The 16,667-nt window shown below is 38.1% G+C and overlaps 1 protein-coding gene across 1 annotated transcript in view; it reads left to right on the top strand.

Annotated features, from left to right (window-relative positions):
- The window catches only part of POLA1 (DNA polymerase alpha 1, catalytic subunit), a 183,370-nt gene that overhangs the window by 107,759 nt on the left and 58,944 nt on the right, over positions 1–16,667 (top strand). Inside the window, 1 exon segment of the mRNA XM_071430367.1 lies at positions 15,195–15,311. Coding sequence (XP_071286468.1) covers positions 15,195–15,311 — 117 coding nt within the window.

Genomic DNA, 16,667 nt, shown 5'->3' with positions numbered 1-16,667 from the left:
AATGCTTGCAAGAATTGACTGTAGATAAGGAAGAGAGACTGGAACATGGCACATGAGATTGGAGTGGACCCAAGTGACTGTAGGTGAAACTAAAAGCAAAGAAGCTGAATTGACTGGAGTTGGTTGAATTAGAAATATTCAAATATGGTATCTGCTGAAGGGCTTGAAATAGCATGAGGAGGCAGGTGTGGGTGGGATGGCCTGTGAAAGTTTGGGCACAAAAACCAAGCAGTTATATTGGAATGTGATTGGTTGAATTGAAAAAGAAAAGCATGAGGAAATTCATAAATATTTTCCTGCCTTTGCTGTTGGGGAATACTGGGCAAAATGCAGTGCTTTCAGAGGAGATAGAAAGTTACTATGGGCTACTCTGTTTATTTCCAGAAGCAAAATCTGTGTATTCCTTTAAACACTGTTTTGAAGAAGAATGGATTTTTTAAAAAAAATTTAAAAATAAAAGAGAGATTCTGATACTACAGAGTTGGACATTTAAAAGTTGAACATGGAGAGTGAATACTGCTTACTTAAGTTTAATGCAGGTCATTTATGAGTGGTGTTATCCCTTTCTGTGTTTTTTTCAGTGTGTACAGGTGGGACAGCACTGGTTAGATGAGCAGCTGGTCTGTATTTGTTTCTCTCCGTTGCATAGTGGATGCTTTGACCTTATTGAATGCACTTACTGAAACTTTGGCTGGGATTATTTATTTTCTCATGGAGTTTTCTGTGGCACACTTACTGCAGGATCAAGTGGCTCTTTAAAATCATCTTTACAAGAGCTGTGTGTTAAGCGACAGGCCAATTATTATTTCTATTTGTCAAAGAGATGAGGCACAGGGGAATGAACATTGAATGTGTTCATGAGTTTGGGTCCCAATTTGTGGATCAAAGGACCTGTTTTTTCAGTGTATAGTACTGAGTAACTGCCTGAAGAAGAACTTTCAGGTTGCAGTTAGGTCTAAAGTGATTCCTGAGGTGCTCATTGCTCGTGGGTCTGCTCAGTGAACTGGAAGTGGCTTGTCCAGCAGCTCAGAGGATCTGTGGAGTGGCACTGGTGCATTTCAGCACCCTGGGGCCACCTTCAGTTGACTTTAGCACTTTGTTTTCATCTCTTTCATTTTGCTGCATACTCTCTCCAGTGTTCCCAGCACATAGGGATGCAGCAGTAGCTCTTTTTCACTTCAAAAACCTGTTTTATTGTAAAGGCAATCCAGTACTTTCAAAAGAATTAAAATATAGATATGGCCCTTTAAATTGACACATGATTTGTACATACAGTGAACTGAGATGAGGATTACCCTGGCTTCTGATTGCAGGCTTCTTGAGCTTAATGTATTTCTCATCCACTCTGTATGTGAAAATCTATTGCTAAAGGGTGCCATTGCATTTCACAAGGAGCATATGCATACATCTGATGACAAGATTTGGTCTGTATAAAGGCATAACTTGTTTTTATTAATGATGTAATGAAAATTAAGCTCTCAACTATTCAATCAGCCCACTGTGGCATAACAAATGTTTCAGCACAGAACTTGTGTTCCAGTAAAATATAGCAAATTCATTGTGACATCCATTGGTAACATGTATTACACTATTTTCAGAATTTTTTTTTGTTAGGCAAAATTGCTTCTCTATATTTCCAAGATATTTCTCAAAATTTGGTTTTAATGTGATTTCTTGGAATCTTACTAGAAGTCTATACTGTAAACTATAACAATAAGTTCTTTACAATTGTAAAGAAATAAAGTTTAAAAATATTAATCTCTTGTATATTATAAATCTACCTATTGGAAAATGTTTTAATACTGTAGGTATTCTGTTAGAAGCCACCCAGTCTGATAATTTTAAGATTTTTTTTTTTTTTTTTTTTTTTTTTTAATTTTAAGCAGCTGTTTCCTCTCTGATTTGGATTTTAATCATGACTTGACTTAAGCTTTCATGTCTTATTTATGCTGCCAGGAGAGAACTTGAGCACTAGTTTACTTAATTATTTGCTGTACAACAGCTGCTAATATTAAAAAGGGGGAAAAAAAACTCACCAAAAATGCCGTCTCATCTTTAGGTCTGCTACAGACAAAAAAAAGCAAAGGCAGGGAGGATGACTGTAGCTGCCCTGTCTGCTTGGCACAGTCTTCCTCCTCCTCCTCCTCCTCCTCCTCTCTCTCTCACTTTCAGTTTTCAGTGTAATGAAGAGCGGGAGAACAATATTCTGTAATTAAGGATTCCATTAAGTTGAAGAAAAGAGCAAATGGAGTTGTTTGTTCTCCTAGCTGAAAAAATTTGTCTGGGGTGGGGGTTAGTGGTAGTAGTGTAGAAAGAGAGAGAGGTGGGTGGAGAGACTAAGTCAGGGCTGTTTGTTGAATATACTGTTAAGGACTGTTACCATCCTAATTAATCAAGTTAGAAATTACAGCTGTAGTCGGTTTCCCCCCAATTCTTGTTATCAATTTTCTTCTCTTTTGAGACAAAGCAAATATAAATTTTGTGTTCATTTGTCATTCGTTCTTTGACTTCAGCATCTCTGAAAATAACAATGTAGCACAAAAGACCAGTATTTACCTAGTTGTAATGTGGGTTGCCATGGTGTTTTGCAAATTATTGCAATTATGTTCACCATGCGAGTCGCCCTTGGTAACTGGCGAAAAAACTGATAATCCTGTTTTGAACAAAAGGTCAAATTGCTGAATAGAAAGTCTTGATTAACTAAAAGATGTACAAAGTGGAATTATTTCCTACCATTCAGAAATAGTTCTTGATCGGGTTTGGGGGAGGGGGTGAGTAAGTACATCTGATTACTGAAGTACAAAGCATTGAAAGGATGTTGTCTTGAGCCTTTCATGTAGTCTTAATGGTGGCTTTTTTGTCAAATTTACCCATTTGCGGCATTGAAAGAGGCAGCTGCATTTAAGCTTGAGAGATGGTGCTTTTTCAAGAGTTCAGTGCATGGAAAGTTCTCAGCAGTATCTGCAGTTTACTATTAGACCTTGGGCTATTAAAACTGATGTGCTGCATTTGAGCCCATAGCTCTTGGTGCTTGTAAAACCCTCTGACTGATGATCTAATAAAGTGCTCTTACCGGACAATCTCTGATCAGATACTTTAGGGGAGAAAAAAAATAACTGCAGCTCTGAAAAGGGTGGAGGTAGAAACACATGGCTGGACTGAAAAGTTTGCTTTTGTATTCTGTGGTGGAAATGTTAGTAAATAAGGCTGTGTATTCAGTTTAAGTATTTTAAAGGCTCAACGTATTGTTCCAGAATTCATTTTTATTTTCATTTACAGAAGCAAAAATCAAGCAGAAAATATTAAAAGTTTTTCATAATGACCAGTCTTCAACAGTTAAATACAAGTATATAGAGGGAATGGTTTCCTGCACTTTAGTTCTGTGAATTTTCTTTTGTCTTTCCTTTATCATTCTTGGGGGGATGGCAGGGGAAGAGAGGGAAGAGGTGAGGAGGATTAAGGAGTTTTCTTTTTTAATTATTTCTACTTCTTGTTTTTTAAATAGCTACCTGGAAATTAATTCTTAAAACTTTGGAGAGCCTGTGTGAGAGCAGCATGAAAGCAAAGTAAACCTGAACAAGTTTGTGGGTTTACATTGTGCATCACCTAGCAACCCCCTGGCTCAGCCAGTTCTCTCGTCTGCCCCCAGTCCTGTTTACAGACCATTCAGACTGCTCTTCGAAACCATGAAAGATATTCAGTTTCATTAGTGCCTTTCTCAAGGAGAAAATAATTAAACTTAAATGAACAAACACTGCTTAGTGATACTTTAAAGTTCTCTAGTTTAAGGTGACCAGACTCTGGAGACCCCTTTCTCTGCCATTACCTTTAACTCTTTTGAGCTCCTCTGAACTTACATACCCACGTACATGTGTTGCCACTTCTAAAGTTTTTGGAACTCTGTTAACTCCTTCAGCATTCAGAGATGTTCATAACCAAATTGCAAAGATAAATGCTTCATATAAACAATCTTTTTTTGTTGATATCAGTGTGATATTTATACTAGAGTTGACGAACCTTACTGTAGGTGCCATGTATATGAGCAAAACCTTTGTGTTCTATCTTACATCTGATGTTTTGCAGGAAGTTCAACATGACAAATCTGAAAAATTCAAGGAATGTACAAAAATTTGAGGTTAGAAGGAAGATAACAGAATTGTGTAATGACTGGGGGCAGTATAGTGTTTTTAGCTGTCTAGCCAAACAAGAGGCATAGTTTTTAAGAAATCTTTTAAGTTCTTACTGTTTGTATGTTGCTAGACTCCTTGACAAGCAATGCATGGATGGGCTGTATGAGCTCTTTGTGCTTTGTTGGTAGTTGACAGACAAAGCAAAATTCTTTCTGAAGCAAGGTGCTGTACTTAGTTGTGACCTATTGTAGCCTAAGAATATGGCTTCCTTTGAGTTGTGTGAATAGGGAGAGTATTTTGGCAGAATGGACTTAAATATCCTTCTAGAAGTTTTCACTCTCGGTACAGAAATCCATAAGGCTTCTTTCACTGATCCTTTTCTCAATTTAGTTTTCCATGTGTAGTCATTTTAAGTATGTCTTCTCTCAGTTGCTTGCTCAAAGTCCATTTTAGCTGTTTTCAGTTTGTCTTAAGTGAAATAAAATTGTTGGTAATAGTGGGTCTCTTTGTGAGTGGTGTGTTAGCCTGAGAAGACTTTTTAATCTTTTGTGGCGTGTTTTGGTGCCTAGAATCTTATTTTAGTGCAGGTAAGAAGACCAAGGGTATTGGATTTGATGTGAAGTAAAGCAGAACATATTTGCTAATTTAGTTTGTAATGTACAACTGTTAAAGTTGGAATTTGTCCACTTGTGGTGCTATTACATGTGCTAAAATGAGGGCCACTGTTTGCATCGAATCTATCACAAGGGTTTGGAGTGCTCTATTATCCTTTCAGCAGGCTGATGATGGAGCCTGGGCTTTGCACAAATGAGATCAATAAGTTTCAAATAACTTTTATGAAATGACATGTGACTGTACATCTAAAGGTATCTTAAAAAAATCAATTTTTAATAACATGTAAAACTCTTACATTGACCTACAAGATATTTTTCACTTATGTCTTGTTTGATAATTTTGTTTAAAACATTTTTGATGTTAGCTTGAGTGTTTCAGTTCTTGGGGGAGGGGGGAAGAAGGCAAGGGTGGTGCATTTCTTGCTTCTTCAGTTATCTCTTGCTTTGATCACATACACACACCTCCAATACTTTTAGTGGTAAAACTGGTATGACAGTGCTGAGAATAATATCATCTTGAAAATAATGAAGTTTTCTTTTGCTCTTAGATGGCTTCCTCCTTTTTATTTTTTCTCCAGTTATAGATTAGAATGCAATTCAAGTTCTATTATTTTGAAATATTCAGAATTACAAAATACCATTCTTGAAACTCTACAGGCTTTCATTTTTGCTAGCTTCTAAACAGGCATTTGATGTTCTGTGGCTGACTTTGCCTCACAACAGTGATGCATTGCTGGTTGGACTGTGACATATGCAAGTTCTGAAGGAACTCCTAAAATCCAAAGGGGGAGTATTTTGGATATTTTAGATCAGTGCACTTGGCAGCTTCACTTCTCAAATGGCCACCTGGAATCTCCATCAGAGCTTTTACCATTCTAGTATCACCAGCTGTTTTAAGATAGAAGGACATTTGGTGTTCTGAGAATTTCAGGTAGTGTTTATGTCCTCATTCATGCTTTTTTAAGGTAGCAAGTCAATGTAGCTACGTTGCCTTCAACTGCAGTTTGTGTTGTTGCTTTGGACCTTCTCTCTGGTCCTGTGAAGGTGTGGTTCCCATTGATGCCAGGTGCCTGTGGGGTGGCAGTTTTCCAGTGGGAACTGAGACAATAGAGATGAGTGTCTCTGAGAACCAGGAGCATTTTGGAGTGGGTGTCCTCTTTTGCCAGCACTGAGTGTTAAAGTGATCACTTGCTTTCCACTAGGAAGTTACTGGCTGATAGCATCCTCTAATGTGGGTCATGTGGTAATAATACTGGATATATAACCAGTCTTCTCCCGGACCTGTGCTGCTTTCAAGTAATACACTTTCAAAAGCATATTTCCTCATTTCATCTTTCATTTAACAGACAGTTTTGTATTTTTCCTAAGAGATCACGTCTGTCTGTTCATCACCCTGGATAATGTGGAATTCTGAGGAGAGTGAACCTCCAGGAAAAGAATTTCCTTTCTTTATATGAATTTTTGTTATCTACTCCATCCCACAGCTGAATTCTGATCAGTTATACAGGCCAAAATTCAAGAGGCTCTGAAAATAAGGAAATGCTTAGAAAAGCAATTGAATTCGTATTGTCCAACTTCCATTGAAGTGAGGCAGCATGAAATGGAGTGTGAAATGCTGTGGTCACTGTTTACATTTTCCCTAAATTGGATGATCAGGTAACATCAGACTAAAAATACTCTTACTGGGAAATGTAACCTGTTTTTTTCTGGATGAGAAGCTAGCTACAGTATTTTTTGTACAGAAAAAGAAAAGTTAATATGAAGTCAATAGCCAAGAGTGAGTTGATAAAATAGATCCTTCTATTATGATCTGAATAGTCATATACCATGCTGGATCTGTGATCAGGTTTCTTAATGCATTATAGTTAGCTTTATGTATAAATTTCAGGAACTAATTTCAGTTGTTGTTACTATAATAGTTCTAAAACTATTTGCGTTGCCAAAATGTGCAGAACACCTAACAAAATATCAGAGAACATAGAATCAGCATTCCTTGGGTAAGGGATTGAAGCTGTAGGGTAATTGTATAAAGAATTCATGCTAACCTAAGATGTTCCACTATTCTAAGCATATGCTGCAATATCTTCTAGCTGCAAGAAGCTTGGCAGCATGTTTAACATGGTACCTATTCCACTTAAAAAGATAAAAGCTCCAGTCAGCTAGCATCAATAGTGGACTCTTGACCCAGTTCCTTTTATAAAACAATTTATTTGAAGAGTCTGTAAAATATCAAAGGAATTTGTTATTCAGAGATGATTAAATGTTACAGTGGTATAAAATCTTAAAATATTCTTGAAAATCCTCTTTGTCTTATATACTCACATTGGAGTACAAATATTTCAACTTAATTCTAAGATGTTTTTGACTTTCAAGTTTCAGTTATGCCTGACAGAGAGACTTTGCACATGTTCTTTGCTGTGGAATTCTTTTACATTTTAAAATTCTCAGATGGAGTTCAGACATACCTCTTGTCCAGCATGGGATCTCTTGAACATAACATTAGGGCTTTTGGTTTAGTACAATTTGATCTCCTTATAGTAACATATTAAAGAAATGGAGAGAGCTTCTCCATCAATTTTTTGTTGAAGTGAAAAGAAGGCTGGAATGCCTGATACATCAGTAACAGTGTTTCTCCATACACTTCTTTGAGATCTCAGTATGTCCAAGCTGTCTAATGGAGGAGGCTTTACAAGTCCCCTGGATTTCCTTCACAGATAAATTGAGATCTTTCTCGTGGTGCCACATATACATACTTCCATTAGTGCTTGGTAACTGATTTGCTTGGGAAAATACCGAGCTTTGAAGGATCCTGAAAAAGTTGCTGATCCAGATTCTGCATCAGTGATTGCTTTTAACTTCATTATTCCATTTTTTAGGCTTAGTTTGCATGATTCTTGTAAATAGTGTACCTGTTTAATACTTATCAAGAATGCCAAAACAGATAAGATACTCCTTTATAAGGCCTTACTTCTGATTGTGGTCATTTTTCTATGAGGGGAAGGAAGAAGGGAAGCCTGATGGCTCGTTTTCCAGACATATTATGCTCTTCTGTGGCAGCACATTCTTTTTGTTTCCCTCAAATCTCTCTTATTCTTTAAAATTAGTTATAAATAATTAACTTTTTTTTAAAATTCTAAGATAATTCAATTATCTTAGAATTTTGCTTTTATGAAGAATTTGCTTTGTATTTTCTTTTCTGTGCCCCAAGAGGAGGGTGGGCTTTTAAACATCATGAGGTGTCCCTTTCATATGTCCACACAATCCTATATGAATTCAGATGATCTCATCTCCAGGTTGTTTCCATTGGTAGCTGCAAGTTCCAGAGGAGTGGCTGTGTCCCCTCAGGCTGTGGTGGGACACACAGACGTGACAAAGTCAGATGTCTGAGGGTGTCACCTGTGAGGAGCCCTCCTGATCCGAGTGTGCCGCGCTGGCTCTGCTTTGGTGCTCTCACAGGTCAGTTCCTCCATCCGTAGGATCATTCAGGCAGCTCTCTGAAGTGTCTTTGTGCTTGCTCTGGAGGCACTTTCAGGATGAAGTGCACAGAGCAGGCAGGCACCAGGGCTCTGCAGAGAGTCACTGTTCCTGCAGGAGAGAGGTTCCTGCAGTGAGTCTCTGACTGTGCCAGTTCTGACCTCAGCAAGTCCTCCATCTGGAAAAACCCTTTCAAAAGTTACATGAATATGTGACTTTCTTCTTGTGTCAGCAGCAGTAGAATTGGTTTGTTTATAACAGTGCATCCTCTGAGGTTTTAATCAAGTGTATTTCCCCATGAAAATGTGTGGTGTTGCTTGAGGAACCTAAGCTATGCTGAAATTCACTGAAGTGGTGCAATCACCATCCCTGGAAGTGTTCAAAAGGTGTGTGGATGTGACAGCTGGGCTGCTGGGGTAATGGTTGGTCTCTGAGCTTAGAGGTCTTTTCCAACACTAATGGTTCTATGATTCACATTACTAAATGGGTTGAGTTTTCTGGTGGAGTCTTATTTCACTACTTATGATAGCATTCCTGACCTGAAGGGGTTTCTCCATGGCATTGCAGCAGTGGCAGATAGGTGTCACTCAGGTCTGCTCTGTCTGCTGACATTCCAGTGCATGACACTATTCTCACCCTGTCATTCAGACTTTCATTGCTGCTGGTGTCTCACCAAGGTGGGGCAGATGCATTGTTACTAGAGTGTTTCTTTGTTCTGAACAGGCAAGAAAGCAGATTAGAAGTTGAAATTACTTCAAAGTATGCAGCAGAAAAACTTTCCTGACTTTACAGCAAGAGCTCATCTTTAAGTCAATATTCATGTCAGCTTTCACATTGGAAGTGTAAAATCATTATGTAATTCTCAAAAGATGTAATTACTACTGATAGTGAAACCGTTGGCCAAAGAATATGCAAGCAGAGGTTGTGGTTCTAGTTCCTGAAATGTTGTCTACTACTAGGAAAGTGTGTATGTTCCCCCAAACACTCAGCTATTTACAGAAGACACAGACAGGGAGAACACACCACACGTGTGGAACAAAATATTGCAATTGGAACTGGTAACTTTCAGGTCACTAAGTCCTCTGTTGCCATGATGTTGCCTGATTTAACTTCATAAAATCATCTGTCTTTTAATACTGCTTGGGGGGAATCAATAGATTTGATAATATATCCAGTAATGAGGTGGATTATCCTTCCAGAGGATTTCAGGGCACTTCAGCCAGATTTGCCCTGTTAGGCAGTACAATCCATAATAATGGATGTTGTCAGGAAAGCAGGTTTTGGAGCTTCTGGACTTGGAATGAGTGGAAATAATATCCTTTTGTAAGAGTAGTATGAAAAGAAAGGCCAGTGTGAAGTGAAAGTGTCCTGATTAGCAACTCACAATGGTACCTGGATCAGAAAATCTTCATTGCGTTGTCTCTGAAATTCAGCCTTCCAAAAACTGGTTTGCAGATCAGTGACATGAGCAGCAGGCTTAAGTGGCTGACCAGCACACATGTTCAGTTTGGGTTCCTGTGCTTCCCTTCTGGTGGGTTTGATGGTGTAAGGTGGTAACTTCAGCTCTGCAGTGCTGGAGACATGGGTTTGGGGTGTAATGTGCTCAGATATGCCAGCCATCTGAGACTGTGCATCATCCACCAAGATCCCATTTTCAAGAATCCACATTAATATTGTCTTCAGTGGGGAGGAAGGTTGCAGAGAAGCAGGCATGGATGACAAATAAATTCAACTCCAAAGTAACTGACAGTGACTTCTGAATAATTTTCAGTGCTTGCAGCTTTCTGCTTTTTAACAGGGCATTTTTTCATTCCACATGAACTTTTTAAAATGTTGTAGTGCCTCAGCATCCAGACTGTCTGGAGGCAGGAACAGATGCAGAACTCAAGTGTCTTAGGGAAGCACATTCAGTCCTCTGCTGTAGCAGCCAACCAAGCTACATTGTCAAATGTAATTTGTAAAAATTATTAAGATAAAGCTCAGTAAATGCATGTTGTTGACCCCTGCAACTTCTGTTTGAAAGGCTGTTGCAAAACCACTTGCTTCTGTATTTTGGGGTAATATTTCTAATGCTTGTTGATCATTAGAATGGGAGAGGCTAATTCTCAAGAACAGTCTTACAAAGAAACAAAAATTACTTTTGACTTGCAAATTTCTCCCTATTAGCTACAGTTCATGGACTTAATACTCTTCAGGGATTTTCTTTTATATTGTGCATGTATTTCAGGGTTTTTTCACATACTTTTTTATATTTTAAAATGAGCTGAGCATTTGTGGGCAGGATGTTTGGAAACGCTAGTTGCTTTTTTTCTCTCTGTCGACTTTTATTTCATTTCCCACGGTGTTGCAGATACCAAATAGAACAAAGCTGAAGGTTCCCTATTATGATTTTGTTTGATGTACTACAAATTAATTTACAGACTCAGTGATAGCTGCTGGGAAATGAAGGATTGGTTTTGTTTGGTCAGTGAAGATGACAGGCATGGATCAAATAAGGGTTAACAATAATGCACTTGAACAGATTGAGTCAGAACATAATGCATGTATTGAATTTGATTGCAACATGCATGACCATGGAAAAGTTTTTTGTTTAAAAGAAATCAAGGCTATGGCTTAATTATCAAAGCAAAACAGGAGACATAAAGAGCTACATGTTTCTAATACTGCTTTTTTCAAAAATAGCTCCCTTCACACAGTTATCTACATGTTTAATTTCCATGCATAATAGCAACAGTTATTGTTGTCATTTGTTACGAGAGATTAACAGATAGCAAGTACAAACAAACGCAAATAAGGCCTGAATAGAGAGGTGACAAAGAAGAAAAGACCTCTTTACTGTTAATTATAACTGGTGAGAAGTCTATACAAATGACATTAGCTGTTTTCTGTATGAATTGAAGTGACATTCAGTTTGTTAGTATCTACTCAACACATTTGGGCATTTTATTGTAGGCTATAACTTAAATCTTCATTTTTTGAATATAGTTTATTGAGAAATGTGCTGCTCAGTAAAACTTGTATATTTTGATTATTATTTCTTAGTAGCTGAAAACAAGTATAATAGTAAGCTGTTGAATTTAAGTGGTTATTTTTATCCTAAGCTATGGTTTTTTAGTTGAGTCAGGGGATTTTCAGTCTTTTTTCACCTGTTTTTTGTGACCAGCAGAACCTCCCAGTGCTTTCTTCAACACTGACTCCATTAGACTGAAACAATTGCATAAAGAAAACTTGCTTCAATTTATTCAGTGGCAGTTTGAGAGGACCTTCTATGCATTCTCTTGTAAGACAGTAGAAGCTGTACCTTGTGAGTGGTGTAGTCCTTTGTTTCATAATTGTTAGCTAAAAAGGCCAATAGATGGCAGAAAACACAGTTACTTTTATCATACATTATTTTCATGGTTGTCTATTTTTGAGTATTCTGTTCAGCTGAAGCTGGGATGCTGCTCCCATTCCAGGCTTTGTTTTTTCAGTTGCACTTGCATTCCCTAACAAAATATCTTACTGTCTGGCAGTTTCCATTATTTGTTTTTCTAATACAACAAATTGCTTCAAAGTTCAGATGTAGTAATTTAATATGTTTTGAGTCATCAATGTTCTCTTTGTGCACACAGAATCTTTTCATAGTTACAGCTGAAAAAATTAAGCTCTTCAACAGGAGGGTTTAGGAATGGGTGAGGACACTCTCCACACCTCCCCTGCCTGGCTGTGTATTTTAAGGTGCTGTCTATGTCAGATTGCTGCCAGATGTTTCATACGAGGTAGAGATGCCCCAGAATAAACAGATTTCCAAACAGAGCATGTCTTTTATCTCTAAAAAATTAACTTAGTGCAAGATCTGTGAGAATTAATTATCCTTACAAAAATGTTTTTGATTTTTCCCTCACAGTGGCTCTAATGATATTATTGGTACTCATGTAGGTGAGTGCCTGAAGATCTCAAAGCTATCCTTGAGTGGCTTTTTTTGGTAGAAGGTTATTCCATGTCTGTTTAAACTGAGTTATTTAATCAGTGTAAGACCACATAATAAACACTTCCTCTTTTAGAGGAAATCTTAAGTTCATTTGCAAAACCAAAGCCAAGGCCTGTCTTTTTCACTTGAGGCACATTTGTGTTGCTGACTTCAGAAGACACAGGTCAGGTGTCTGTTAGGTCAGACCCTCAGTTAGGATTTCTCACAGTGAACCATGTGTTGGTGAAGTAGCTCAGTCTTGGTGAGCAGTGTCTTATGTTGCTAATGTCAGTTCTGAAGTATTTGTCATAAATAAATTGTATCTGACAATGACAAAGAAAGTGGTTCTAGGACTGCTAGGGCAGCAGTTGTGCAAGAGAGCAAATCACAGGTTTTTGAATTGACATTTTCTCACTGTGCAGTTTTAAATGTCATCATTTACATTGCTGAGCTACATAACAATAAAGTTCACACTTAGTGATCAGATACACTGACCATACTGTTTCCAAAACCTTTTACTTTATTAGGAGGGTATGGAGCATGGAGGATTTCCTCATCCCAAAATCTGTTAGATGAATTGCTTTTGGAGATAATTTTCTTCCTCCATTTACTATAAATGGATCATAGGGTAAGCTAATGGATAATAATGGAAAAGCTTAAACTGGGTATCAGGCTTTAGATGTCAGAGTTGGGTGAAATGAATCTAAGTGCATATGTAAATGCACTCTTTCCATTCCTGCACTGTGGCTTAAACACTTCAGGAAATGCTGTATACATTGATATTGCCATGATGTTCTCCACATAGTTTTTCTGTCTGCCCACATGGACATAAAAGCTCTGCTCTGCAAGGGCAGGAAGTGTTCTGATGGATTTGGCACCAAGTGGGATAATATTGAGTATATGACATGGTAGTAAAAATGGTGAAAGAGGAGAGGTCTCTGGAATAAATGAAGTTATTTGGAAAGGATTTGAGGTTTCATCTTAAAAAGATAAAGAAAAACTAAAACAGTTTTGGAGCACTTCTGAAATTATTATAGAATATATTTTTAAGTTGAAATCCAAGTGGAAATTAGGTAGAACTCATTGACAGAGCATAACATTGAGATGGCTTGTCAAAGAGCTAGTGAGAATGGAAGCAAGCAACTTTTTGAGTTGTCTTCTGACTCATAACATTTCTGCCAAAGTACCAGGAATCCAGGTATGGTTGGATTTAACGTCTTTGCAGGAGCAACAAAAAATTTGGAAACAGGCAAAATTAACCAGTCACTATTCCCAGCAGAGACATCACCAGCCAATAGCCTGAAATACAGTTTGACAGGGCTGAGCTGCTCAGGGTGGTAAAAGCAGGAACTGCTTGAGAACAGTTGCAGGAACACCAAGTTGACTTGTCAGTTAACAGCATAAGCTTAAATGCTCTGCCATGTAAGGTGAAGTGAGGAAATGCTAAAACCCAATCTTAATTTTGTGTCCAGTATATGTATTGACCTAGTAGGGAAGAATAAAATTATAGGGAAGTAGTAGGGAAGAATAAAATTATAATTCTTAAAAAATAAAAAATATCTTTCTGGATATGACTGCTCAATGCCCAAATGCTTGGTAGTGGGCTCTAGGCAGACAGAACTTGAGGAGAGAAAGGAGCAGAGAACAAGATGGTAAATACCATTTTGTTCCTGTATAAATTCATGTTCGTCGCTATCCAGAATACAGTGTGCAGTACTGGTTTCATCTCCCTCCCCACTTGTCCCATTTTCCACCACTCCCTCATTGCCAAAAAGAACTGGGAGAGATTCAGAGAAGGGCAACCAAGATTTGGAGTGGTTTCCAGGCAAGGAACAACTAAGTAAATTAGGACTGTGGTTTGGAAAAGACTTTGATTGAAGGTGATGTGATGGAGGTCTGTAAAATCATGAGAGGCACAAAGAAGGTGAATGCAGAATGATTATTCCTAGTCTCTCCTGATGCAAGAACTGGAAAGTGTTAAAAGAGAAGCTGTGTGCATTTGTGTGTGTGTTTTCAAGAAAAATAAAGTGCTTTTTCATATAGTTTATAGGTGTTCTGCTGGATGTTGCAGATGCTAAAAGTTTACATGGGTTTGAAAAGCACATGAAGTTCGTTGGGCTCATTGATGCATTAATTTAGTCACCACTGAATACAGAGACAGTGATTAGAATGGTCCTTGACCTATTTCCAAAAGCTGGGAAAATCTTTGGAAGAGTTCTACTCTGTCCTTTGTCTTTTGCCATTCCTTAAGCATCTTTGTGGTTCTTAGGGATGAGGTGCGGCATTGGTTATAGCCAATGGTCGAACCTTGCAGGAAAAGTTCATCCTTTCCAGTTCTGGAATCATTCCTTCTTGCATACTCTTAAGAGAAGCCTTTTGCATTGTCTCCCTGAGCTGACATAGAGCAAATTGGCTCAGATTTTATTTCATTTTAACTCAGCAAAATATTAGATTTTCCTAAATGAATCAGTTTATTTTGGAGTCTTGGAAGCTTTCTGAAAAAAAACACCAAAACCTCAAAAACTTAAAAAAGAAGAAAGGGAAGCTTCTGGCTGCCATCAGAAAACAGAAAACTGTTTCTCCCCTCTAAAGTGCAAGCAAAGAAATGGCATTTTACTTAAATATTCAATTTATTAGAAGTCTTGCTGAATGGAGTGGAGTGTCCTGCTGAATGGTCTACATACCTGGATAAAATACTCCTGTAGTATGTTAGTGCTGTTGTAGCTGGAGAAGAGAAGAGCAGAGGTTTTGGTATATTTCTAAGAAGGGATGACTGCGGTGTGCACAGTGTGGGCTTTTGAAGCAAGAAGACTCCAGCTTTGTTGTCTGCCATTAATTGTGTTTAAACAAGGTCCTTGAAGAACCTTCATCACTTCATACATATTACAGTATCAGATTCACAGAGTATGTTAAAGTTGGGATATTTTTCTTCCTTAACTTGATTCATTTTTTAGGTGGAATTAAAACAAGCTGTAACTTGAATTTAGGGTAAGAAACTATTTTTTTCTGTGTTCTGCCTTTCTGCAGGGTTGGTTAATATGCGAGGAGCCAACTTGCCAGAATCGAACGCGTCGGCTTCCGCTGAGTTTCTCCCGCAGTGGCCCCGTGTGCCAGGCCTGCAGGAAGGCTGTTCTGAGACCAGAGGTGAGTGTCCTGGGACAGAAGTGGAGGGAGATTCTCCTGAAGCTCTCAACGCTGCCTTTCAAAGGTAGCAGGATTAAGCAGGAATTTTGAATTAGTTTATTGGTTTAAAGGGGACTGTTTATGCTTTTCTTGCTCCACATTTAAGCTGCATCCTCATTGCTGTGAAGAGAGCATGCCATGCAGCTGCTGTGTTTGGAAATTTTCCAGCTGACAAGCATTTGGTCAGCAAACTAGAATTTGCTGGAATGTCTCTGCCAGAATACAGGTAAATTAACATAGACAAACAAACCCAACCTTCCAAACCAAAACCAGCCACCTGCTTTTCTCCTGACTGGTTCTTACTTGGCTGCATTTGGTGCTGAGGAGCTGGAGGTGAACTTCCATGCCCTCATCTGGGGGTACACTAAGATGGTATTTCCAGGAGATCAGAAGTTTTGGGTTCTGCACATTTGAATTTGGCTCCACGCCTGAAAAATGTAGAGGCTTTTAAACCTCATGTTGAGCTAGATGGTTTGGTCTTCCAGAATTCAAGACTGCCTGATGGTTGTCTTGGTTTCTGAGAGTAAAGGAAGCTGATTGTTTTTAAAATTCTGGTAAAGCACTTCAATTGGTAAGAAAATAGAACGAAAATGAGTTCAACATTTAGAAATCTTGTCAATTTACATAAAAACAACCTGAGAGAGAGAAAGATTCCATAAGGAAGATGGGAAATCTATGATTTCAAGTTGTAATAAGTCTTCAGTTTCTTCTTACTTACATAAAACTCTAAAAATTCAAAGGTTTGAGGTGGGGTTGTTAAGTGAATGCTCTGATCAGCATTGTTTGATTTATCACACAAGATTCCTTTTGGTCCTTCTTCTTCAGTAACGGAGATGTAAAAATTCCAAAGGATAAATGTCAGTAAAAATCCAGGGACTGAAGCAGCATTTGCAGAGAGAGACTGATCAAAAGCCTTTTTTTTGCATTAGTAGTAAGTTAGTGTTGCAGAATGTTAGAAGACCAAGTGAAAACAGCATTAAAGAGAGGCTAAAAATGAGCAGAAATTTGAATTAGTTTATTGGTTCCCAAATTCCTAGCACTGGAATTCCAGGTGATACCACATTAAATTAAAAAAGAAGGAAAAGCAAATCTGTCAGTAAACAAACCTCTCATCTATGTCATAAATCTGAGTATACAGCTGTAAGAAATTGAAAGCCAGCAGCAGTGGGAAAAGAGACCGAGACGTAAATGTTTATTAGCAGTGTTATGTTAGTTATCAGCAAAATTTATGAAGAAATTCAGGTTTTAATCCAATTTCTAGCTACTAGAGAGGTATACAAGATCTGTAAGGAGCTTATTCTGCCTTCTGCTAGCTCT

Source organism: Agelaius tricolor, unplaced genomic scaffold, assembly GCF_023055355.1.
Source record: "Agelaius tricolor isolate 1412-34295 unplaced genomic scaffold, bAgeTri1.0.p SCAF_7, whole genome shotgun sequence".
NCBI lineage: Eukaryota > Metazoa > Chordata > Aves > Passeriformes > Icteridae > Agelaius > Agelaius tricolor.
The sequence above is the reverse complement of the archived record's forward strand: the minus strand, read 5'-3'. Positions and strand labels throughout refer to the sequence as shown.